The sequence below is a fragment of the Triplophysa rosa genome, linkage group LG2 (assembly GCF_024868665.1).
Source record: "Triplophysa rosa linkage group LG2, Trosa_1v2, whole genome shotgun sequence".
In the NCBI taxonomy this organism is placed as follows: Eukaryota; Metazoa; Chordata; class Actinopteri; order Cypriniformes; family Nemacheilidae; genus Triplophysa; species Triplophysa rosa.
Window position 1 is genome coordinate 22,252,604 of NC_079891.1, and position 26,151 is coordinate 22,278,754.

The 26,151-nt window shown below is 38.8% G+C and overlaps 1 protein-coding gene across 1 annotated transcript; it reads right to left on the reverse strand.

Annotated features, from left to right (window-relative positions):
* Positions 1-8,045: 8,045 nt before the first annotated feature.
* lmo4a (LIM domain only 4a) lies at positions 8,046-24,244 on the reverse strand. The gene is made up of 5 exons (XM_057325326.1): positions 23,896-24,244; positions 19,395-19,640; positions 13,253-13,349; positions 9,393-9,551; positions 8,046-9,018 (listed from the first exon to the last, which is right to left on the reverse strand). Exons 2-5 carry the CDS (start codon positions 19,631-19,633, stop codon positions 9,010-9,012), a joined length of 504 nt encoding a protein of 167 aa, XP_057181309.1. The 5' UTR covers positions 19,634-19,640; positions 23,896-24,244; the 3' UTR covers positions 8,046-9,009.
* Positions 24,245-26,151: the final 1,907 nt, after the last annotated feature.

A 26,151-nucleotide genomic window follows, 5' to 3' on the forward strand; every position in this document is an offset into this window, starting at 1 on the left:
AGCAGGCATAATTAGCAGGGATTTCTCAGATAACGAGTTTTTCCTCCAGCAGCAGGGGACACGCTAAGGTCAGGCTGAGTCGGACATTCCCACACCCTGTAGTGAATACAGGTGGCCTTCCTCTGCACCACACCCTCCACACACACATAATTTATTGGTGACCGCAAGCTCAACACCGACTACATTGTCCCGAAAACATTATAAAAATTTGATGTGTTTTGACGGTTTGTTTACACGACAATGGTGTTTTGGGGGCGAGAAAATGCTAACATTTGAAAATGGGTTTCTGATGATGATTTTCTGAAAAAGATATCGCCACCGTTTCGTTGCACACCACAACATATACAATGCATACATTAATTAAAAACACGCAAAATTCCACACATTGCTCGGTCTGAAATATCTGGTATTTTAAATTAGCATTTTCACACTTGCGGCTATCAGACAATAGTTTAAAAACAGCCGTTGATCAGGGACGATATATCCTGTCAATCAAAAGAGGACAGGAAAATGCAGTTCATTTCTACTCTGGGTATAGAAAATGTTAAAAAAAAAACATCAACAGTTTCAACAGTTTCAATATCAATAGCCATTATATGAATTAATAACATTCAGAAAGTTAAAAAATATTCATTTAATCTTTAGAATTTGGTTAATGCAAGTTAATAGAATCACCATACTATCAGCATCGGCAGATATCATTCTGAATAATCGGCTATCTGTATTAGAGAAATTTAGTGTTGGTGCATCTCTACTATTAAGTACATGTAACTATCAAGTTGAGGAACTAAAATGATCAACTGAAAATACATAAAAAATAAAACAAAAAAATTAATTCATCTTATATAGTAACACAAAAAATAAAAATAAAACGATAAAGCACATAACTAAATTGCTAAAAGGTAACTAAAATTAACACAAAAATATAAAAAAGCTAATTTAAGATAACAATAAAACCACAATAAACGGAGAACAAAACTCTAATACTCTAATGTCGCCAACTACTGGCCTTGCATGCATAATACAGTGCTTTTAGTCGCTTTTTGAATCCTTGTGAACATGGACTTTTTTGACCAGGTTGTGGTGTGTATGTGAAACTTTTCAAAAATGTTAAGGAAAAATGTTGCTGTTTTTACTACATCGTTGTTGTAAACATATTCTCAATTCATTATTCTGCTTTTAGTACAGCTTTAAGTTAAACTTTGATTCCTCTCCCCAAAAAATCTTTTATAGACGTTTCATTGGATGCACGCGCTTGGCCTGAAGTTAATATTCATTTATACGAATATTTTATTGTAACGGTATAACATTAGATTAAAACTTTGTTTAAGCTTAAAAGTTTGGGCCACATAATGTTTGTTAATGTTGTTGCCTCTGAAACCGATAGCTGAGGATAAAAAAATTCAGTACAGGAAATGGTCTTGTTTTAATGAAGAAGATCTGAAGAGTCAGTTCTGAAGGATGGTATGCAATCCAATGTGTAAAGCTACTAGTGTGGCCTGCTCACAGTCCACAGTAAAGGTATTCGGCTCTCACAAAAGGAACAGCTTGTGCACCTCCCCTCCCAATTACTGACCCTGACAGGGGTAAACAGAGTTCCCCTCCAATCTCTTCTACATCTCCCACCACCCAGGCCAAGCTGCGGTCCTTTGATCAGCCCGGAGCTCATTAATGCTCTTATCTGCTTTAATTAGCTCCCAGGGTCACCGCGGCCCCTCTAAAGCTGACCCCAGACCAGCTGTTCAAGAACTCACTTCAACATGCCATGGAGCCAGATATGAGTGGGAGTTCTCTTTAAAAACTGATCTGGGATCAGTTTTACTGACTCCAACTTTTATTTTGTGTATATTGGTGAAACAGGTTGGGTCTGTCAACAACATAATCTTGGGAAGTTTTTACTTGTCTGTGCTATATACAAGGTCATATGTCATTCCATATACCCAATTCATCTTTCTAATTTGACTATTTTTGTGAAGTGCATGATAAAATACTTGTTAAGGAGTTATTTGGAAGCTTAGAAGAATTTGAAGATTAGATCATCCCACCCAGTGTTAGCCAACGTCCAAGAGCTTCACGCTATCAAGTTTCATGAGACATCTCATAATGAGGTCCATTGCCTATAAAAGCTCACAATGTTACTCAAACGTTCAGCTGTGCCTCTGGAATTGAGGAAAAACTTTTGTGCAACTCTGAATGTGTTGAGCTGTTCGTGAGTGTTCATGTATACATGTATACAAGCAGGTGTCGGTCTATTGTTGTAAACTAGCACACGACATTCTTCCACTGTACTCACGAGAGAGGGGAATAGAGCATCAAAACCAAAGCAATTAATCCACAGCATGGTCTCCTGCTGCTCTGTAGGACAAACTGCCTTTGAAGAAATTGAATGCTAACCCACACAATTAACTGAAGGAATTGGGTCTGGACAGAGGGCCCAGATGCAATGACACAGGGAACTGAAATGTCTGGTAAGGTGATAGTTCACCAAAAATTTTTAATTCAGTGATCATTTACTCACCTTCGTGTCATTCCAAACCTGTATGACTTTCTGCAGAACAAAAAAGAAGCTCTATTCAAGAATGTTGTAACTGCACAATGGCGGAACCCATTCACTTCTATTGTATAGACACATGCAAATCAACGAGTACCGCCAATGTTTGGTTACTTACAACATTCTTCTAAATATATTCTTTTGTGTTCTGCTGAAGATTGAAAGTCATGCAGGTTTGAAATGACATGGAGGTGAGTACATTATATTTTGAAGAACGCTGGTAAGCAAACAACATTGGCCCCCATTGACTTCCATTGTATGGACACAAAACCACTGAGATATTATTCAAAATATCTATTTTAGTGTTCCAATGAAAGAGTCATATACAGGTTTTGAGAGTGAATAAATGATGACAACATTTAAATTTTTGTATAAAAAAGCACACTCCCAGTAATTACAAGCAAACGAAAGCAGAAGAAAGAGGAACAGTCGCACAAACGTTCCAAAACGCACACACATTCACGCACTACCACTGAGGTGAGTCTACACATTTCTCTCAGAATCTGTAAGCACCTGCCACAACTTTGTGACAGTGTATCAATAATGATTCATTTCATTAGCAGGAAGACATCGTGGGTACTGAAATACGAGCGTGGAGCATACGGAGATATTCGGGAAGGTGGGAGGAGGGCTGTTAAAAAAATGACGCGAAGACCCTCAATGTTGCTAATTCATTTACAGATTTAATTAGATGGATGGAGCCCCTCGCAGTTATTAAAACAGAGGGGAGAAAATGTTGCCAGCGCCACAGCACTTTTTAATTATGACTCCAGATCCCTGCTTGCTGACGTCTGGGGAACTGCTTAATTAAAATCCTCATTATTTTACTTTTAATTAGTTCCCCCCTCTTTTGTTTCTTCTCACCATATGGCCATGTTCCATGGTCAAATCAACTTAATTGAGCTAATTAAGCTGATCAGTTTAATTATTCAGAGGCTTCTGATTGGATGGAATTGCTGTCCGGTATCCCTCCCCCCATCCACCCCCAAACCCCTCCCCTTCACAAACCCATCATAAAGTATTTTTGTCATAGGCTTGTTCGACTTGATGCGGTGCCGCAAAATCCGACAGCCGGATGACATCAAAGTACCGCGAGAGCGATTCAAAAGCAAACTTTTTATGGTTTGTCGAATCGCTCTCGCGGTACTTTGATGTCAACCGCATGTCGGATTTTGCGGCACCACATCAAGTCGAACAAGCCTATATTCTCTTCTCCTCTCTTACAACTAGCTGTGACAAAATCCCACGGTCAGATAAATCACATGCTTACAGTATATGATGCTTGTACAAAGTATATTCATTTGTGCCGATGGGATGTCAGTCTCCTTTGAGGTGATTCTTGTGTCACTGAGGTACGATATCATCACATAAATCCTTTAAGCTGACTACCAAAATTGTCTTCTGACACTCTCGCAATTTTGATCAGTGAATAGAAACACTTTCGTTCTGATGCGTTCTGTTGTTTATGGCTGATCTGAGTGAAGTGGTAAGAGCTTTGGCCATGAAATCCACTAATGAGAACCACTAATGAGGACTGACCTGTCTCTCATTTGAGTCAATAACACCTCAAACATTCCCTTTTCTCTTCTCCTGTGTTTACTTTTCCCTTTAAACAAAGATTATTTAGTTCTGGAGCTGGCTTGAGGCATTTTCCATGCAGGACCCACAAAGACACACTGTACGATCAGAATTTATTCAGGTACAGAGTTTGGCGGCAGTCTCTTTCTGTCTTTTTGCTTGCATTATGCTGTTTGGCACTCTTCTCCATTGTTTCCCTACCACTGCAGCCAAACAGCTGTGGAGTTTATTATGCTGGCAACTTAAAAACAGAACAGAATATATACAGTATATAACTATAACCTTTTATCTTATCCAATTCACTATTAATCGGTAGGCGTTTAAGTAAAATGTAGATTTTTTAAGTTATATTTTATGTTTTTTTTTGTGAAAGAACAGCGTAGAACAGACAGGAAAGCATTAGGCAGAGATAGGGGAGCGGTACCGGCAAAGGACGCTGAGACTGGAGTCGATCTTGCGTCGCCGTGAGCGTACTGGCGCTATACGTCGGCATGCTAACCACAGGGTTGTTGGCACCGACAAAATGTAGATTTTTTTTATTTCAACCTGTGAACATTTCTCTCAAATTCCAAATAAAAATATGTTTTTCTTTGCATATACTTGCAAAAAGATAAAACAGGACAAAAGGGGCAAAATTACAAAAAAATGCAGTGTTTGCAGATCTTGAATATCTAGAAAGTTCATATTCATATTTAAACAACAACAATGATTGCTTTACATGTATTTTACAATAATTTAAAAGGTTTGTTTTGGTTGAAAATCAACAGATACTGTATTAGAAACCAAATACACTCAAAAATGAGCTGATAAGTCTGATTTTTTCCACGTTTCTCTCTCTCTCTCTCTCTCTCTCTCTCTCTCTCTCTCTCTCTATATATATATACTGTTAAAAGTTTCTGTTAAAAAAACAGTCTAACTGGCAGCAGTTTGCCAGTAACTTACAATAGATTTACATTTATGTAATTTACTGGCAACCGTTTGTTCAAAGATAAATGAACATTAAAGTTCTTTATAATTTAAAGTCTTTATCTTTAAAGAAAAAAATATAAAATAATAGCCTCATACAAAGCATTCTGGGAATCAATATAAATAAAAAAACAGAAAGAGGTTGATGAAGATTTCTGGTTCCCAGAACGCTTTGCATGAGGCCGTTATTTTATATTTTTTTTCTGTAAAGATAAAGACTTGTTAATGTTTAATGTTAATTTATCTTTGAACTGTTGCCAATAAATTAGATAAATGTAAATCTACAGTTAGTTACTGTCAACTAGCTGCACAGCTCAAATTTATATATGGGTAGTTGCCAAATAACTGCTCATGTTTCCTATAGTGTGACAGCAAATGTGTTGAAAAAAAACAATGAAGATAAGTCTTGTGCTTATGCCATTTTATTTTATACATATTAATAATATAAAATAGTTTTCTTGCTGTCACACCATAGTACGGTTTATTAAAGCAATAAGCCCCAAGAAGCAGTGGGTCACAGTGCATTTTATAACAGCTAAGGCGCGTTAGGCATGATGCGAAGAGGAGACCATTTTATAATTATCAACTATATTGCAAAAAGGGCATTGCAATGTGTGTATGTTATTATACAGGCAAATATTATGGATAAAATCTAACCAAACTTTAATACACGAGGCCCCAGATCTCCACCAACGACAGCACGAAATGGTTTGTTTATTCATTAAAAAAAATGGATCTGCATCACATTAAATGTTCACAGAATCAAATGTAAACTTCATTTTGTGGCTTCTATTTCTACTGATACATTTTTTCTTAGTTTTCCGTGACCTTGAATAGCAGTACTGGCCTACTACCACAATTTGATGGTTGGTGGTGCTGCACAGATGTCTACGGCCTCTCTCGCAATCAGATAAAAAGATATCCCTTCTTCATCTGTTCTGCTGTTTCTTCATCTTCACACAACACGAGGTGAGGAAACAATGTAATTACACCAATTTGCATGTGTTAATTGGATTAATTAGTGAATTGACGAAGGAGACAAGGGCTTCTCGAAATCAGTGCACTTAAAAATAAAGTTTTCTCCTTCCTTTACAAGTTGGCAAAGCTGTGTGGTGGAGCTCTGATTTGAGAAACCGTTAATTGGCTTTTGAATATGTCAAACTAATTAGAAATGCACAGTTGACGCATGATTGGGTTGAATGCAAAGAGCTCCTTAAATGGCCAAGGGAGTTTTTATTTTATTTTTTGAGATTCACTAACCCCTCCTCTCGCTTATCAAGATTTGAAGATAATTGCAATTAAGATCATTTGCATAAGTTAATGAATTTCCTTGCTGCTTTTCTTAACGATGTCATATTTATGGCACACAAATAACCACATACATCAGTAAACGGACTCAGTGTGTTAGTGTGAATGTGCTCAGAGGTTAAAAACCGTATATTAGGTTAAAAACAGGATTTTACCTATTTTCACTGGTTAAAGCTGTATAATGCGTATAACAACGTATAGTAAGGAATAAACTATTTAAATTCAATTAATGTTGCTGGTCCTTGATGCTGAGTGGTCAATAACTTTTTTATTGACAATAAAGTACAGCTATAACCTCTTTACCTAGCTACTTTAGATATCACTGCGAAGCACTTTTCTGTTTTGTACATGTTTGTTAAAGAGTATTTTTTTCTAGTCATTGTGAAAAAACGTCTTTTAAAAAGCAGCTTTACCATCACAAAGCGCATAGCTTTAATTATAGCTTCATATAAATGAAGCTGCTTTTGTTATAATGACAAATAGGCGTCTTTCGGGGTTTTTTTATTGCATTGTTTTGTACGTCTCACATTGCACACATTTATATGAATAGCCATGTGACAAAATAGTTCTAAAATAATCAATCTGGCTTTATATATAGTGTACTATTAAAACATTATTTTCCACCAAATTATTTATCCATTAATTTTAGTGCCTTAAGAGCCTGTCCTTTAATGTCCCCGCAATGCAATGCAACATTAAAATCCAGCTGGAAACAATATGGAAAATGACTTCATATTAATACAGTATATGTACATTCTAACCTCTTATGATCAATCTATTCTCTAGCTCAGCTGTTTTTAATTTATTTTTAATATGTTGAGAGAGTGTTATCTGGTAGTTATTTAGATCTGGCACTGATAATGTTCATAACATCCGCCCATTTCCCTACATCTCTATTTAACACCATTGAACATTTCACAGCATTTAGAAATCAAACCAAGGACTGTTTTTATCCGTCTGATCTAACCTCTGGACTCTCACAAACACACAATCGTTCAATTTAAAAGTCACAGCTGGCTTTTACTCCCCCACTCTCCTGCACTCTATACATACATGTGCACATAATGAGGTATGGCTGGCTTAAAAGATTTTTTTAGAAAAAGGGCAAAGTTTTTTTATAAATCGTAAAAGTACATTGGTAAGGAACACCTTATGATTGCAGGCCAAAGGTAGTTGAAAAAAGAGAGATGGGTTTAATTAGCTAAATTTTAGTTTTTAATTAGGAATTTAGTGCCAAAAAGCAATTACAGAAAAACCATAATAAGAAAACTTCTCAAACCTCAGCAAATCAGATTTAGAGGAAGTTATGCCTGTTGAGAGGAGGGGCCAGATGAAAGCAAAAGGCGGGAATGCATCTGGGGTTTTTTCTGCACGCAGATGCATGAGACCTTCCCGAAGCGAGACCCACAGACTGAAATCAAGGCGGGAGGACGAGAAAGTGCCCGCTCAAATGCCTTTCATTATTCTGTGTAATGATGCAGACGCAGGGGGTTGTGTTGAAATCTGCAGGGTAATGAAGCATGTTTTTGCTAAGAACTATTTGAGAGCCGTCTCTCCCTTCCAGCGAATGTCCAACACAAGGAGCCAAAACCAACAACTGCTGATGCTCGGTGCTGTATAGACATCAAGACTGTATTTGGGATGGTTATAGTTATTTAATTAAGTACTTTTTTCATTTACAGATATCTTATAACATTTTGAATATCCTTCGTTTAAACGGAGGACACCAGGAAACAGACCAACCATTTAACACGGTACAACGGTAAATGAAAGAAATATATACAATTTCAACCAACCCCACTCTTTTCTTGGCAGACACTGAATACCAGTCTCTATTAGAGAATATGTAGACAGACATATAATTTAATCTACCGAATCGTTGCACAAAAAAAACATGCCGTTTCCTCTACAGACTATGTTGCTTTCATTAATAACGCTTCATACGTCAATAACTGGAGTAGACAAACAATACATGTTCACATATCTGTATTGTGCATGTGTATAATTATTTGTTAACAGGAAGTGACTGGCAAAAGAGGGAAACTGGACATTAAATGGTTTGCGGCACCAGGAATTTATAAAAGATAATAAACTTGCACTTAAAGTGAAAAGAGCCTGTAAACAAAACCAAACCACCACTCGAACGAAACCCGAAACAGTCATCAGCTATGGTTTGATATGCGTCATCATCCATACCATCATCCACCAGTCCGTTGTATTGGGTATCGTCCATCGTATTCTTGAAGGAAAACAAACTTGAAGAAAATTAAACCACACCCCATCTTTAAGAACTGCTCATCGTCGATAGAGTCTTAGGCTTTTGGGTTATGCAGTACCAGCCATAACCAAGCAGGCCATATGGGTGTGTGTATGATCGTTTTCGTTGATTTTGTTTTCCTTAGTTTAAGGTGATTGTCTCGCAAGTGACTTGTAGTCCTTGCGTAGTTTTGTATTCTTTTAAGGTGGCTGGATGCATAAAGTGGGGTGGAAGATCTCTGGTGTTGGGGACATTCACAATGACAGAAGGAAGGGCAGTTGAGACGCAGGGGTCAATGAGACAACAACATGAAGAGAAGGCACACTGCAAATTATAAATCCACGTTTCCTCAGCACACCTGTGTAGAAAAGATCAAGCAGTCGATAAGTTTGTTTGTAACTAGACTTGATGCAAAATACTCAGCTGTGTCAAAATCAAATTTATAAGGCTTTTTAAACAAACATTTGTCATTACACAACACAAAGCGACCAGTGCTGAAAGCATCTTTTACTTGTAAATTGCTTTTTTGTCAATTCTAACCAACAACCACAGCATGACGTCTGGTCAAATGCTATACTTCTATGTGGTCTTCCAAAATTTAGCTTCAACTACCTTTATATTAAATATGAAGAATGTTCTGATTGGATGCAATTTTGTCATGTCACATTTCTAAAAAAATAAGCTTTCTAATTGCAGTTCATAGTGTTAAGGTATAAAGAGTTAAGGTTTTACCTTTTGGTCAGGCAGGAGGGTGTTGCTCTGCAGGGGCGTCAGGTGACTACTGAGCAAAGCTCCGCCCGGTCGGTCATGCTCACAAAAGATGGTGCCATTAACGTAGTGAAAGCGGTCACCAGGCACCAAGCGATTTCGACATGTGGCACAAGTGAAACACTGTGGAGAGAAGCATCGTTTGTTAAACTGAAGGGAATGCAAGAGTGACCACAACTAAAAGTTTTAGCACTGCAAAAATGTTACCAAAAAGCCTCTGTCAGATGCATAGATGCAAGATAATCTCTATTCTAGTATTCTGAAATTGCATAGAAGGTACAGTAAACACCAATATTTAAAATGTCCTATTTATATAAAGACAACCCTTCAATTTGCTTTAAATTAGTTTTTAACTAGTGGAAGAAGGTAAAAGAGAGACAAAGAGATGTACATGTATGGCAAATTTGCATTGTTGGAAAACCCTATTACATGCCAAGCTCAGATTTCTTCAAATACTCACAAATGAGAAATTTTGTCAGGATGCAGTTACCCAATTTTGCAAACTTATGCAAACGTGGACCACTAGGGAAACTGAACAGATCCACTCAGCTTAATCAGGGAATGGTTTCCTTTTTCAATCAAATATTATTAAGGCAGGTTGACACCTACACCACTATAATTAGGAATGAAAGTATGGTGTAGTTGGGGAAACGGTTAGTTGATGAGTTTCGGTAGGCATCTCTTGAGAATATCCTGCTATCCGTGATCAACAAACGTAAGACACGAACTGTCACAATTCAAAACGAAACATTTCCCTAAAAGCAGGGTTGTTCAGGACTTCACAGATGTTTCTCTACTAACCAAATGGTGAGAGGCATAAACACGTATACACTTGAGTCCCAAATAATTTGGAACGTCTCTTGACTTCTCTAATGCAGTATTTAGGTGGGATAAATTCTCATATTTTCATACTGGAGATATGAGTATAATGTGGTTTCCAAGTCATTGTTATGCTTCGAGTCTGAACTTTCCCATCATGGGGGAATTGTAATACAATAGTCCAAAAAACAACAACAATTGCACAAATCTAACTATGATGAAACATACAACCTTATGTTGAGCAATTCCTACTGGCTTTTCACAGTAAACAATATGCCTATGTCAAAAGGAATTAGGTAATTGCTCTATATACCAATGAACTGCTCATGTTTGGAACTGACTCAGACGTGGTTCCTGTACTAGTTACTGTAGGAAATCTGCATAAGCAAATAATGAGTCATTTTCAACAATATTCTAAAGTGGTACATTTATTTGTTAATAGTTTGGAATTACTAGGCTAACTGTGCCTCCCGCTGCTACCATCTTTTATTTGCACAAGCTGTTTGTTTTGGTTTTAGTGCCCGATACATGTTAATCATGCAAACACCTAAAAGAAAATCAATGAATTGTCAATCGATAAAGTGAGGCGCTAGCCGGCCTGTGCGCATGCGCAGTAGCTGAAACAATCTTGAAAAAGGTGATTTTTAACGCAATTTAAGCTTAGCAAACCAAAGTTATGGTATAGTCCTATCAAATATCCACCTTCCACCAAGAGATAGGACTTGCTATGATGTAAATAACTGCCCAGACGCGTTGCAAACATAGCTGCCGAGTGGCACGACTTCCACTAACAGACTTTCCTATAATGCCGTTTTTTCACTAAAATACAGCATTATAAACAATACAGTGGCTCACCCATTACGTATGATTTGTATTGCTGGTTTTTATTATATATATATAAAATATATTTTCCTATACATTAACTGTCAATTATATTAAATCGTGTAATATATTTGAAAATATGTTGAATAATACATTGTTAATATATTACAATATATGAATGATACATGAGGAAATGCTTCTTTTTATACAGGTGCTGGTCATATAATTAGAATATCATCAAAACGTTGATTTATTTCACTAATTTCATTCAAAAAGTGAAACTTGTATATTATATTCATTCATTACACACAGAGTGATAAACATTTGAAATATATTTCTTTTAATTTTGATGATTATAACTGACAACTAATGAAAATCCCAAATTCAGTATCTCAGAAAATTAGAATATTACTTAAGACCAATACAAAGAAAGGATTTTTAGAAATCTTGGCCAACTGAAAAGTATGAACATGAAAAGTATGAGCATGTACAGCACTCAATACTTAGTTGGGGCTCCTTTTGCCTGAATTACTGCAGCAATGCGGCGTGGCATGGAGTCGATCAGTCTGTGGCACTGCTCAGGTGTTATGAGAGCCCAGGTTGCTCTGATAGTGGCCTTCAGCTCTTCTGCATTGTTGGGTCTGGCATATCGCATCTTCCTCTTCACAATACCCCATAGATTTTCTATGGGGTTAAGGTCAGGCGAGTTTGCTGGCCAATTAAGAACAGGGATACCATGGTCCTTAAACCAGGTACTGGTAGCTTTGGCACTGTGTGCAGGTGCCAAGTCCTGTTGGAAAATGAAATCTGCATCTCCATAAAGTTGGTCAGCAGCAGGAAGCATGAAGTGCTCTAAAACTTCCTGGTATACGGCTGCGTTGACCTTGGACCTCAGAAAACACAGTGGACCAACACCAGCAGATGACATGGCACCCCAAACCATCACTGACTGTGGAAACTTTACACTGGACCTCAAGCAACGTGGATTCTGTGCCTCTCCTCTCTTCCTCCAGTCTCTGGGACCCTGATTTCCAAAGGAAATGCAAAATTGACTTTCATCAGAGATCATAACTTTGGACCACTCAGCAGCAGTCCAGTCCTTTTTGTCTTTAGCCCAGGCGAGACGCTTCTGACGCTGTCTGTTGTTCAAGAGTGGCTTGACACAAGGAATGCGACAGCTGAAACCCATGTCTTGCATACGTCTGTGCGTAGTGGTTCTTGAAGCACTGACTCCAGCTGCAGTCCACTCTTTGTGAATCTCCCCCACATTTTTGAATGGGTTTTGTTTCACAATCCTCTCCAGGGTGCGGTTATCCCTATTGCTTGTACACTTTTTTTCTACCACATCTTTTCCTTCCCTTCGCCTCTCTATTAATGTGCTTGGACACAGAGCTCTGTGAACAGCCAGCCTCTTTTGCAATGACCTTTTGTGTCTTGCCCTCCTTGTGCAAGGTGTCAATGGTCGTCTTTTGGACAACTGTCTAGTCAGCAGTCTTCCCCATGATTGTGTAGCCTACAGAACTAGACTGAGAGACCATTTAAAGGCCTTTGCAGGTGTTTTGAGTTAATTTGCTGATTAGAGTGTGGCACCAGGTGACTTCAATATTGAACCTTTTCACAATATTCTCATTTTCTGAGATACTGAATTTGGGGTTTTCGTTAGTTGTCAGTTATAATCATCAAAATTAAAAGAAATAAATATTTGAAATATATCAGTCTGTGTGTAATGAATGAATATAATATACAAGTTTCACTTTTTGAATGGAAATAATGAAATAAATCAACTTTTTGATGATATTCTAATTACATGACCAGCACCTGTATATTGGTTCCAATAAATGGAAATATATTGGATGGTGCATATATGATCATCATGATTTTAATTTTTTCATCATTATTAGTCACCCTTTATGTTTGTCACTGGGTTTTGCAAATATCTAACAAATAAAAAAGTATTAAAAAGTGTCACCTTTGACAACACAGTATGCAGTCATCATTAAAAAATTACAGTGTTTTTTCCATTTCCTGAAAAACAGCGAATTTGGACATGCAAGTTTTCAGAAGGACACGACTATATTACATTACATTTTCCAGTATATTCCCATATATTTTTGTTTGTACAGGTATTTTCCCTCTGAAAAAACTGAACTGTGTGACTGTGTGCCGAGACTCTGGTTCTTTACCTTTAGATGGTAGACATTACCCTGAGCCCGCATCACCATCTCACTGGCAGGGATTGACTGTCCACATGCACTGCAAGCACCACTGTGACCAAACAATCTGCAGAAAAACACATACAACAGAATCTGAGTGAAAAAGCTCAGTCATGATCAACATTCAAAACATATGCAAGAAAACCTTTTTAAGTGACACGAAAAATAAAAAAAACATTGCACAACGGCATACAAAACACTGAAAGTAAAAATCTGTTGGTTATTCTGTACTAGTCCACTACTTTCAAATCCATACATGACTAAAGCAGTTAGTATGTCTATACAATAGTTAAGCACTTTGTGTGTGTGTGTGTGCGCGCGTGCGTGCGTGCGTGTGTGTGTGTTTGTGCTTTTAAGGAACCTCACATGGCCCCAGATGGCACGGCACCAAAGCCCCTCTAGTTCTGTGACTGTGGCCTATCAGCTAATCTGGAGTGGCAGTGTAATTGGTGGCAATGAGTGGGGGGTGTGGCTACAGAAGCCTCTGATCCACCCTTGGCTCCTAATTAGGGTGCACTTGATTACTCTGCTGTCTGAGCCTGAGTTTGTTATGGGCAATTTTAGAAGAACACTCAAATGAGTTGAAGTCTAGCTCTTGATGAGCTGAAGGGAAAAATTATCGGTTGTATAAACGCACGCACGCACGCACGCACGCACGCACGCACACACACACACACACACACGCACGCGCACACACGCGCACACACGCACACACACGCGCACACACGCGCACGCACACGCACACACTACGTGAACGCATGTCACGCAACATACATGCCCCCCACTCGCACACGTGCACATAAACAACTTGTTTATATTCAGAACACCTGCAGTCACCTTGTCACGGTGTCGTTCAGCAGGAAACATTTCCTCTGCTTGCTCTCCGGGGTCTTTATTGTGATGGTAACCAGACCAGTTTAGCAGCTAATTCTCACCACTTTCTCCCCTTCCATACCGCTCCACCCCCTCCCCTTCGCTATCATTGTCCCAGCACTGACTGCTTGCAGTAATGAATTTTTGATCTTAATCCAAACAGTAATTTAATAAGAGAAGGCAGAAAGGAGCCCTGTTCTCCCTAATTAATGCACCCTGCTTTTATCAGACCTTAGGCTCCACACTGTGTCATTTGGTAATGAAGCTCTGCCCTTTTGATTAGCTGTATTATACATATTTAATACACTGCAGATCTCGCTGCACTTCACATGCACTCTTAAAGGAAATAGCCATAAGACCACCCTTGACATGTATGATGTGTTTGGTGAATTAAAGTGTTGTAAGACGTTTCCATGTTAAAAGAACTTTCTTGAGGGAAGTTATTGCAGTTTCACTGTTGAGGAGGCCTGAACTACTGAGAAATATTGTTGGGGATTATGGTGTACTGGTTGTCAGACAAAGCAGGTGGAGACTCACCAAATGTAAACAGAAAGAAAGAATACAATGCTAAAAGCTTGTCAGTGGCTATAAAGTAACCTTTCACAACATTATCTTGTTTCATAGATTTGTGGTAACTAAGGCCAAGGAGTAAAATTACAAAAAAAGCAGACAAAGTGCACAAGATTGCATTTGGCATCTATGCTGACTGAAAAACTGAGGTGTTGACAATGACATTTTCTCAAAATCCATTTAGTGTGTACAGACTAGTAGACTAAAGGTTTATAAAAACGCATCTCTGCCTGCTTATATTTCTGTAGTCAAAAAAATCTTGTTAAAGGTGCAGTAAGCGCTTTCAGAGAAATGCTGTTGATATTTGAAATCAACACCCAAACAAACACCCTACCCAAAGGTAACCCACCCCTGCCTTCATTGCTTCGCCCTCAAAATAATGAACTCTCACTCTCTCTCCTCCTTAAGTTCTGATAATCAGATTTATTATGATATAGCCAGAAGATACATATAAACAAATATGTATACAGTAGGAAGATAGACAACATGTATAACAATGAAGTCTGAAAATATGCACAAACATGAGAATACATGTAGACCAAAACTGGTGTTATAAACTGGTGTTCGTGGGGTCTGTACTTCAGGTCTTCATCGCTCTTCACTCTCTATTAGATGCGCACTGTTAGTGTGTTGCGACTCTCTGTCTTTAGGTTTGTTTATTCTCGCGCTTGTCTTTGCACTTTGAGTCTCTGGTGAATCCACACGAGTCTCCCAAAACAGACGGTAGCAGCGCATCACGTGTAAAACGCTCGCACGGCAAGTATCATTGTTTCGCCTCGGCTCGCCTAAAGTTAAACTTTATTAAAACCATTAAGTAAAAGTGACCTATTTGTCAGGTATGGTGACCCATGTCCGAAATGTGACCTCTGCATTTAACCCATCCAGAGAGTAGTGAACACACGCACAGCAAGTCGTTAACACACGTACACCCGGAGCAGTGGGCAGCTATCACTGCATCGCCTGGGGAGCAAGTTCTAAGAAAGGATGGAGGACATTTAATGTGTGGGTGGGGAATCTGAATTCAGTCTTTATAGAATGAGGTCAAATATAACTTTGTTCAAATTAAAATTCATGACGAGATTTCTCATGTTTTTAAAGGAGCAATGTGGAGATTTTAGCGGCATCTAGTTTTGAGGTTGTGAATTGCAACCAACGGCTCACTTCACCCCTCCCTTTCAAAGTACTACGGCAACTGACACAGGACAAAAATGCGGATCACGAAACTACAGACTGAAAGAAGGTCAAAAGAATATTTGATTTGTTATGGGTAGATTCATTCACATGGTTTTTTTCATCATAACGCCCAACTTGCAGAGTGGCGTGTTAACCACGCCTACTTATTTACGTTCCGTGGAATTCACGGAATAGAAAAATCTCTTATGGAAACGGAATATTCCGTCATACCGCCCAGCCCTAGTTTCTGATAATATGACAGTTAAGAGCAACTAGAGCGCTCGCGCTATAATCCTTGACTGACAGGACAGCTGTTTTGGTGGTTACCTAGCAACATAAAAATAATACCCGAAATAATATCAAAACACTTCAAAACAGCCTCCATTATTCGCAAACGGTGGATAAAACCTTGAAAAATGATATATGAGCCCGCCAAATCACAGAGATGCCTATTCGCACGGGACTAATATTATCACAGGACCTCGGTGTTCGTCAAAATATGGTAGGTAATTTTCAGGGGAATTTTTACTTTACAAATCACAGACATGGCCGATTCGCACAGGATTAAGATCACAGACAACCTCTGCAATTATTACAAATGACTAGAGGTCCCCAGGTAATACTAATCCCGTGCGAATAGGGCTATCCAGGCATATCAACCCTGATCTCTAACAAAGCAATAGTGCGCATATTACAAATATGTTTTACTCACATAAGATTGCTGCGCCATTCCTATCGGATCCAATATTGATGGCACAGCATTGCTTTTTAATTTTAGTCTCTCTGCAAATCCAGCGTTGACTCGTGCCTTGTTCACAAAGGAATCCTCGGTGAAATTAAGTGAACAAACGCTCAATGTTTTACCCACGTGAGCTGGAACGTCTTTAAAAATAAACTTCAACCACGCATTACTAATGTCGGAATCCTAAGGAAGGTTATTCAGCGACTGTGTTCTTCCGCAACCAGGCACTGCACAATATTTTGCGATCTTTAACGGCATGTTTATTGCTTGCTCGCTCTATCTGGTTCCACGCAACTTGTGTTACTTCAGTTCTGTCATGCGCGAACCTGTGGGCGGGGCTGGAGAAGTAGTCGTTGATATTCTTCTGTGGAGGCGGTGTTCAACCTGTCATAGATAGGTGCATTCCAGGACCTGCCGTTCTCTGGGCCTGGTGTCAATAACAGTTGTAATTTGAGTAACAAGGGCGTTTTCAGGTCTGACACTTCAGGATGTTCGCTTAAATACAATTCCCTCTTATATAACAAAAGCTCGGATTAAAATTGATGTCTTAATTCATGACTCCTTTAAGTTGGCTATTGTGGGCTGAAAAGTTAGTTGAAAAGGATAAAAGCTTTATTTTTTAAAAATATTTCTGTTTGGTTGAATACAAGTAATGTTTTATATAACTTAATAATTGTCATTTTCATCTAATTTTTATGTTTTAATATGTAAAGTGTTTGGTTAAGCCACTTAAGGGTACGGTAGGCCTACATGTGTGTGTGTGTACAAGATAAGGATGGCACCACCACCGCCTCATTTTGAGCCAGGAAAAACACTGTTCTGATGTTATATTCAATAAAAAAGTTATAAGGTCCAGTGTGAGCTTATATGCTCCTTAGCTTTGTTCATATTTGTTTTGTCAATAACAGATATTAAAAACCAGGATTATTGATACTGCATCAATTGTACACGTAAGTTAATATTGTAAATTCTAAAAATTTTAAACAAGAGCCACAATGGTTAAAAACTCTCTCTCTCCGCCACACTACACTCGTATTATGAGTGCAATTCGTTGGCTAAAAAAAAATAAGAGAAAACAAACAAAAGTAAAGATTAATTTAATAGTGAATTTGATAGTGTTGTTTATTTCTTTTTTTTATTAATACATATTGCGATAATATTGTTGTCTTGAATTCTTTTATGCATGATAACACTGTAATGGAAAACTGGTGACAGCCCTATTTTCAACACACACTCAGACCAGACCTCTAGTAAATTTTCACAAAATTGTTTGTTTGAGGTTTGATTTTGATTTTCAAAAATGTTTCTCAGAAATTGCACACCCCACCTTTAAACGGCAATGATTGTTGCCATGCATACATCCATTTTAAAGGTGTTACCATGGCTATCATGTCATCATGACATTTGTATTACTGCTATATTCCCTACATGCACATTTAAATGCAGTGTGCATGTGGTTCTAATGTAAATATTCTGTGTCACTAGTGGATGTTTTAAATGCAATGGCAGGACTGCGCAGTTTCTATGCAAATGTGCTGCGTTAAAGGCCTGTGAGCCTTGAGAGCGGGTATGCCTGGCACTTCCACAGCAATCACGGGCAAAATAACATCTGCTTGGCAATGCCAATACTCTGACATCCTTGGTTGAGGTCCAAACAGACCAGTGTGGGTTTAACAGGCAACAATGCCGTGCCGTCACGGTCCGATGCACCGCCGCACATATCCAAACAAGCAGAGGTCAATTTCAAAGTCTCTGCGATTATAAACAAATCTAATCTCTTCACCTCTGGAAACTTCACCTCAAAATACACAATGGGGAAAAAAAGAGGCCAAATTCAATCAAAGAAATATGTAATCGTCATACAGGCATACAAACAATCATAAACCTCTACTAAACCGGCATTAAAATAAACCGAAGACTTTGAAGGTTTGTAAAATGAGGAGGTTACGGTTGATGTGTAAACCGGTCAAAATGTATGACAAAATGACAAATTCCCGAGCACAGCTCTATTTTGATCATCAGCGATGTGGTTAAACTGTGCTTGTTACCGCCTGGTTGAAATAGCCATCAAAAACAGGGCCAAAGCTCCAGTAGGCAAATTTAAGATTTGTGGGGAGTCTTTGAGGAATACGGCTGCTCCAGATGCCATGTTACACATAACCACGCACTTCCTCGTGTGTATTTATATTTATGCATTTGGCAGACGCTTTTATCCAAAGCAACTTACATTGCATTATACTATACATTTGTTTCTAAGTATGTGCAATCCCTGGGTTTGTACCCATGTCTTTGGCGTTGCTAACGCCATGCTCGAACCAATGAGCCACAGGAAAGCTGTAGTTTTCTTGTTCACACAATAACAAATTTTAGAATGTAGCCTTGGATAAGACTGATGTCTAATGACAGACATGGTTTTACAGTACACTTAGCCCAGCAAACTGTTCTGTCTGCTCAAAATTTACACTCATTTACATTTGTGCTAAGCTTGAAATTACAATTTAGGCCAAAATTCGTTTTAAACACATACAGTTATATAAACCTATGAAAGTTCTTCTAAATATGCAAAGCCTTATATAGTGTTATAGCCAATAACACTAATGGATATTACTAAATTTGAAAAAAAAAATTGCAGTTTGCCGATTTGTTCCCAGTCAAATCCAAAGATTTCTTGTGCCCTTATGGAACACGCAACTGATACTGTAAAATCATTTTAAATCTGTTGTTCAGTTTGCTATATTTATTTTCTTGTCATACCTGATATAGTCGTTCCTGCAGAGGATCATGCCTCCTTTGCTGAAGCAGGTGCTGCCAATTTCTCCCAGCTGAGCCTGACAGCATGAACACTTCAGACAGCGCGTGTGCCAGTACCGATCCATGGAGAAGAGCAGGAAGCGATCTGAGATCCGCCCTCCGCAACCCGCACAGGAGCGCACCGCACCGCCACTACCTCCCGTTACCGCCACGGCGGAAGTTTCCACACGGCTGTTCACCATCTCCTGCCTGCGGAGAAGAGCGGAGCAGCTTATAAATCAGAAGGTCCAATTGTTAACCAAAGTTTACTTCACCTTAACTTCATAAATCAGATTTATATCGCAATCATCCGGGGAAAGTTTTATTACAGTATAACAGGACAGAGGTATTTTCCAGCTCGTATGGCAACTGTGGTGGTTTTAGTACCAATTTTAGGAGAGGTAACCTACATGATGGACTTCCTGATTACTTGATGCATTTCTTGGCAGAGTCTCACAACAGCACATAACCTCAGTCCGGAAAACAGTCTTCTCTTAGCAAAAGAGAACCAGGTGGAATTGAAAGTAATGAATAATAGATAAAGCCATTAAGATAAACAGCCCACAATCATCATAGTTTTGCAAATGTGATATTTTTAAAAAGATAATCGTTCGAAGATGTGTTAAAATGTAACTTATTATAATGAAATAGACTTATGGTCTATACAAAAAGAACAATATGGTACAAAAAGCAACTACAGAAAAGTTATAAATGTTGTGATGTTTTTTTCTTCTAAAAAAATATTCTTTAATGCTATGGAAATAATGTAGCCCACTGTAAATACTTTTAAATCTGCCTAGGCCTATATCAACAGCTCATTTCCAGAACATTTAATGTAAATATATGACTAGAGATCAAGTCCAGCTGGAAGCAGTATAGCTCAAACCGTACCCACATGGACAGAAACGAATGTCTTTTTCCTTTAGACGCAATCTCAAAGTGGGAATCTTGGTCCAAAAACGTGATGTATTAGCACTTTCAAATAAGAGCATGAATCAGCTATAGGTACAGTATGAGACGTTAAAAACCTGACCTTGTTTTTCCCCTGGTTCATGTTGAAAAAATACTTGCTAGTTCACTGCTGAAGTGCTTTGCAATTGGGAGCTTTCAACCAGCAGAGCCCAACCACAACACCAACAATCATTACTGTTTTTTTTTTTTAATCAAATTCTAATTGTGATTTCAATCAGTCATCTACGTTTTACTCGAGTGCATTTCCTTTGTGCGTTACTGGTCACCACCCGTTTCTCTACAAGCAAGAACTATTTCCACTCTTGATAAACAAAAGCCTTTTGCAGTCTGACCAGTAACTATCCTCACCACACGCACATCACTGCTCTTTTAGGACATTTAGCTAGACCAACACACCTTTTCTAACAATCTAAAACAAGCATCCCGACTGTGGTTTACTAAGGTCAAACAACTCAACGAAGCAAAACACCTTCAGGTTCAAGGCAAAACAAAAATGCAGTAAAACATCATTTGCACATTAGGAAACACTAGCATGCTTTCCTTCTAAAAATAACTTTGTGTCTATTTGGAAAACAATGCGGAGACGCAAAGCTAGCTTCTCCGCTGCATTCAGAGAACCTCAGTAAAATCCCAGGAGTACCAGACGGTGCACTTTTCTTTCTCCTGGAGGGTCAGCAGCATGAGGAAGAGGAAAGCGTGGCTTTGGACATCTGGCTGAGGCCGTATCACTTGTTATTTCCTCCCTCTGTTGTTCTGAAGCAGAGGTCAGTCGGCAGCAGACTGGAGACGGAGGCCAGGTTAAAGGTCACAACTGAGCCCTGTTGATTGGTAAGGTCTACCAGGGGTCAGCGGACGACAGGACAGCAACAGGAAGGTTTTTGTGCTTTTGAGAGAGCATGCTTTCCTCAAGGTCCTATCTGTCTTCCAAGCCTTGTGCCGGACATGAGATACCAGCCAACCCTCGTTTCTCACAAACAGGAGCATGAACATATGAGGTGCTTTACATTACAACACACAGACACCATTCAACATGCAACTATGCAATTTTTGAGGTTCTACAGAAAAATAACTCAAATGAAGATAACATTCTCAGCTTGGAAACCAATCAGAACATGAAGAAATCTGAATGCACAGTTCTTTCTGCATGAGACCTTGTACATGCCTGTGGTTTACACCCCCCTCGCCTTACCTGATAAAACTGGCTAAACAGGTCTAATTCAACGCTCGGAGCTGTATAAGCATTTCCTCCACAAAGAGAGTGACACTTTGAGTATCTGACATGAACCTACATGCCTGAATTCCTATTGGAGAATTTGCCAGCCACTGATTTAAACCAATTTCTGACACCCTTGGCCTTGCACTTTGTCATGTAGTTAAGCGTATTTGTAAGACTTAAATGAACTATAAGCCTGACATCTTATTAAATACAACTGGACCAGCTGTAAGAGATTATAAATCTGAGCCAAACCTAAATTTATTCAGCGCTACAGCACAAACAGATTTCGCCTCAGGACTTTTCTCCTTAACTGACACAGGTAAGTCATTCCCGCACACTACTCTTAAAGCAGGTTGCCAAATAACTTCCTACCGGTAATTTCATGAAAATGCAAATCCCTCATTTTTTAATCATCCTTTCCTGCAGACACCAGAGTGAGAGAGACAATGCCGCCGAATGGGACCCCGGGGGAATATCACACGCTTATGCTTGGCTGTTTCAATACAGAACAATTACATTATCCCTCTAATAAGTTAGGTAAATTAATCCTTCACTGGCAACAACCTTTTTCAAGCTATGGGGCTTAATGTAGTGTCTTATCACAGGGCAGCAGAAGTTTGCTAAGCTACAGGCCTATATCTGTGACAGCGTGCGCTGCATTTGTGACCGATTCTTAGGCAAGCAAAGTTTTTCAAAGGTCAGTGTTAAGTTGAAACAAGCAAATCTGTGCATACAGTATACGCATTTTTAAACACCTTGATGCATTACATTTACATATTCTGCAGACATTTTTATCCTAAGCATCAGTATGTGTGTAAATTAAATCCAAGACTTTTGCACTCCTAATGCAATAATCTAGCAGTCTATCTACCCATACATGTTAATATCTCGGCATGCACTTAGTAAATGAGTGATGAATGTTATAATAGCTTTACAGACTCTATTTTTTGTCTTATTGACAAAGATGTGCCGTCTCTAATGCGGCTAATGGAGCAACATTACTGAAACATTTAGAAACGTGCACTTTGCAAGTCCAAGTATGGATAGTTTGAGGCGAGGAGCATACTTCTCCCTCTCTCGTTATTTCAATGCTGTCATCAGAAAGGTCAGAGAGAGGGAGGCTCGTTCAGTTCCACTCGACTAACGGACTGATTGATGAAATAAGAGGCAAAAACAGGAGCTAATGAAGAGAAACACAATACCGTCGCTGTCCGAGCGCAGACTGATGGATTGGTGTCGGCTTGACGGAGCAAGTGATGGGTCTACGCCAAGAGACAAATCGCATATCATCAATTATCAAGCTAATGGTGTAAAGACTTAAAACACACACTTTTGTGTTTATGATTATGTGCTTCTTCTGTAAGCGAGCGCAAACCTCGTGCCAAAGTGAGAACCGCGTCATGTAATATTTGAAAGCGACTTATAACGAGTTAATTCGTAATCGGTTATAAGACCAAAATGCGCACAGAGCTGGAGCGAGTCGCTCGTAATTAAAATAAATGAGCATAACACCATGGTTCACAGCCTCTAAAAATAGTAGCGAGTCCAGTGAGCAAATGACCAAACCCTGGTTGGCACCAGCGCAGATTAGCAGTATATCCTTCCATTTTAATAATGCGCTCTGGGGCCATATAACTACACGCTTCGCCGTTTCATTAAAACGGGTCTCTTTTTAATTAACACTCCGCGCACAACTCCCCATTGTGCACAATTCTCCGCTCCAGTGACAACACACTTCAAGACTGTGCGTCTGAAAACATAGTACGCAGAAAGATTTTTGTAGGTGCTTTTCAACTAACGTAACGTAAACCCAATTTAAATTGTCAGCTCACTAAGATTTGATAGGCGTCAAGTGCGAATTATTGTGCGGGGAAGTTACAGCCAAGACGCGCAAATCATGTAAAGTTTGGGTTTAACATAGCCGTTAAAGACATTTTTTTGCTTGTATAATTGTTAAGAGTTTTAGGTTTTAACTAACGTTACAAATAGGACAATCCGGTGTGTTTTGTTAACCGACTTAAGGGTTAGCGTAGTGTAAATCGCATTGGATAAAGGTGTGTGGTAAATGACAAATACCTAAGTAGGAGTGATAAAGTGCAATAAAATGATTTCTTATAGTAGTCTGAACACGCACGGAGTAAAAGGAAACTTAAAACGAGAAGACACGAGAATTTATGTTAAATTACCATAGAAACATATATCATAGAAACAACGGAGCACTTCCGTATAAAAATAGTTAACATCTGTTTGATTAAATATTCGTTTTGACTCACTCACCGTTATTTGTATGTAGTATGGAAGAAAACGAAAGGCTGTGGATTCACCCTCAAAGTTATTGTGCACTATGAAATAGCGAGAGATATCTGTCCGCTGTGTTTTGTATTCGTCCACCCGAAAATCTTTTGAGAAAAATGCGCTCCTAGTAATCCGGTGTCGAGTTTCCCAACAAACTTCAAAACCGTTGCTCTTGCTAGAAACGCTCCAGCACGAACGACAAATGCAGGCTAGTGTTTCATTTTCACAGCGTATTCCTAAAACTTCTAGTTAATACACTTCTTCCCCTAGTGACTAAAACCTCCTACGAACAACAATCTTTTACACTTTAGTTCACGCTTAAATTACACGTGATAGAGCAGGGAGAAATATTTAAAGTCACTCCTCCGGTGACGTTTCATAGGTGCAGCCCCCGCAGCCAATCGACGTCGAGGGGGCGTGGCATTTGACAGGATGATGGATGGTTGTTTGGGCAACTCTAAACTATTTTAAACTAATTTAAATCGCCTATAATCACCACGCCTGAGTTATGCTGAAAGGATTTAACAGCCGTCTTTAGCCACAACGTTAAAACCTGCTGGCGTGGTCGTCTGAACAGTTTTATTAATTATTCACCTATACACCAACGGACGGTCCTTTGAATAGTATCAGTCAATAAATAAACCTTTAATAGATACAAGAACAAACGGTAGAAATAACAGATGTGCTCACACGAGAGGAAAAGATGCAGCTGTTAAATTGAATGCTGCCACGTGCTCTCACCTTAAATTTGCTGCGTCTCTCGGCACTATCGAAGCTGCGAACATCTGGCCAAGATGGAAAGCCAATTACCTCTGGTGCAGTAAATCTTTATTTAACCAATGCAATACTGTCCAATTTGGCTTGATTTACATTACACGTTTAAATGAACTGGCCTTGGCCTCTTTCTTCAGGCAGTGCTACCACTCGGAATTGTTGTGCCAGTGCTTACCACACCTGCGTTGAAGAAACAATGCCATAACTGTAAATGGTAATATCATAATTTGGAAACTATTATACAGTCTTATAAATAACATTGTTATCTATGCTTCCCTGTTTTATCATTAGAGAAGTGTCGCTTTGAATAGCAGAAGAATCGTTAAATTAAGCTTTATTTCTATGGCCTAAGTTATAAAAAAAACATTAAGACTAGAGTACATTTATTAAGATCGTTTAACAAACGTTTAACACTATGCATCAATGCCCCAGGCTATGGCACGCGAAGTTGAGAAGATGAATACAATGGATAGTTAATTTTCGCAAACACAGAACCAAAGGTTTACTTTTTTCACATATTGATGTCATCATTTCTACCCAAAGCAATATGGCCTAATATAAAACAGAAATGTTAGTGTAATCAAACTCAGAAAATTCGAGTCTTCGCCGCCATCTAGTGGAAGATTATGTGAAATGTTTTATTTGCTTTTAAATCGCATGGGTACATTTGCGGCGGTATTTTTTCGATGTGGAACAAATTTATACGGTAAACCTATTCCATTTACCTTTCAACCAGATTGAAGTGCTTTTTGTACTTATTTTGGCCTTAATTAGTTGCTTTTAAACAAAGAGCTTTATTTTTACCGAACATGTTGTTTTAACCAACTTACTACATGTCTTTAAAATCGAACAAAGATGTCATTACCTTGTTGGTAACATGCAGTATGTACAGTATTTAAAGGACAGTGAAGAGATGGGTCATGAGAAGATCAGCTAGTGTTCTATTCTGATGTAAGTCATTTATTTCAAAGAAGGGGAGTTAAAGTAGTCTGATTATATTCAAATCCAAGCTCTGCATACAAAGACTTCAAAGCAAGCAGCCCCTACATACACATACACAGTGCCTTGGGCATCACCTGATCAGACAGGTCTTTGATGAGACACTGTGGAGTCCAGTGCCACTTTTACAAAGGTAAATGTTTCCACCTCCCTCCCCCCAACCCCCTGGAACCCAGCTCCCTGGTGTCCCCTTTGTTTTATAGAAACCCAACCCTTTGCATGAGATAGAGAAAGGAAATAGATGGAAATAAAGAAACCACAGAAGATGAACAGAGCACAGCAGTAAGGGTGAGAAATTATGTAAGCAAGGGAGAAAAAGAAATAACAAAGAGGATGAGAAGAAGAAAGAAAAAACTGGAGATACTAATCAGAGAAAATCAGAAGACACTGGGTGATTAGTTTAGTTATCATCATGTAGTCAATAAATTGTTTTGATGCCCTCACGTTTCATTTTCTGAAACTAAA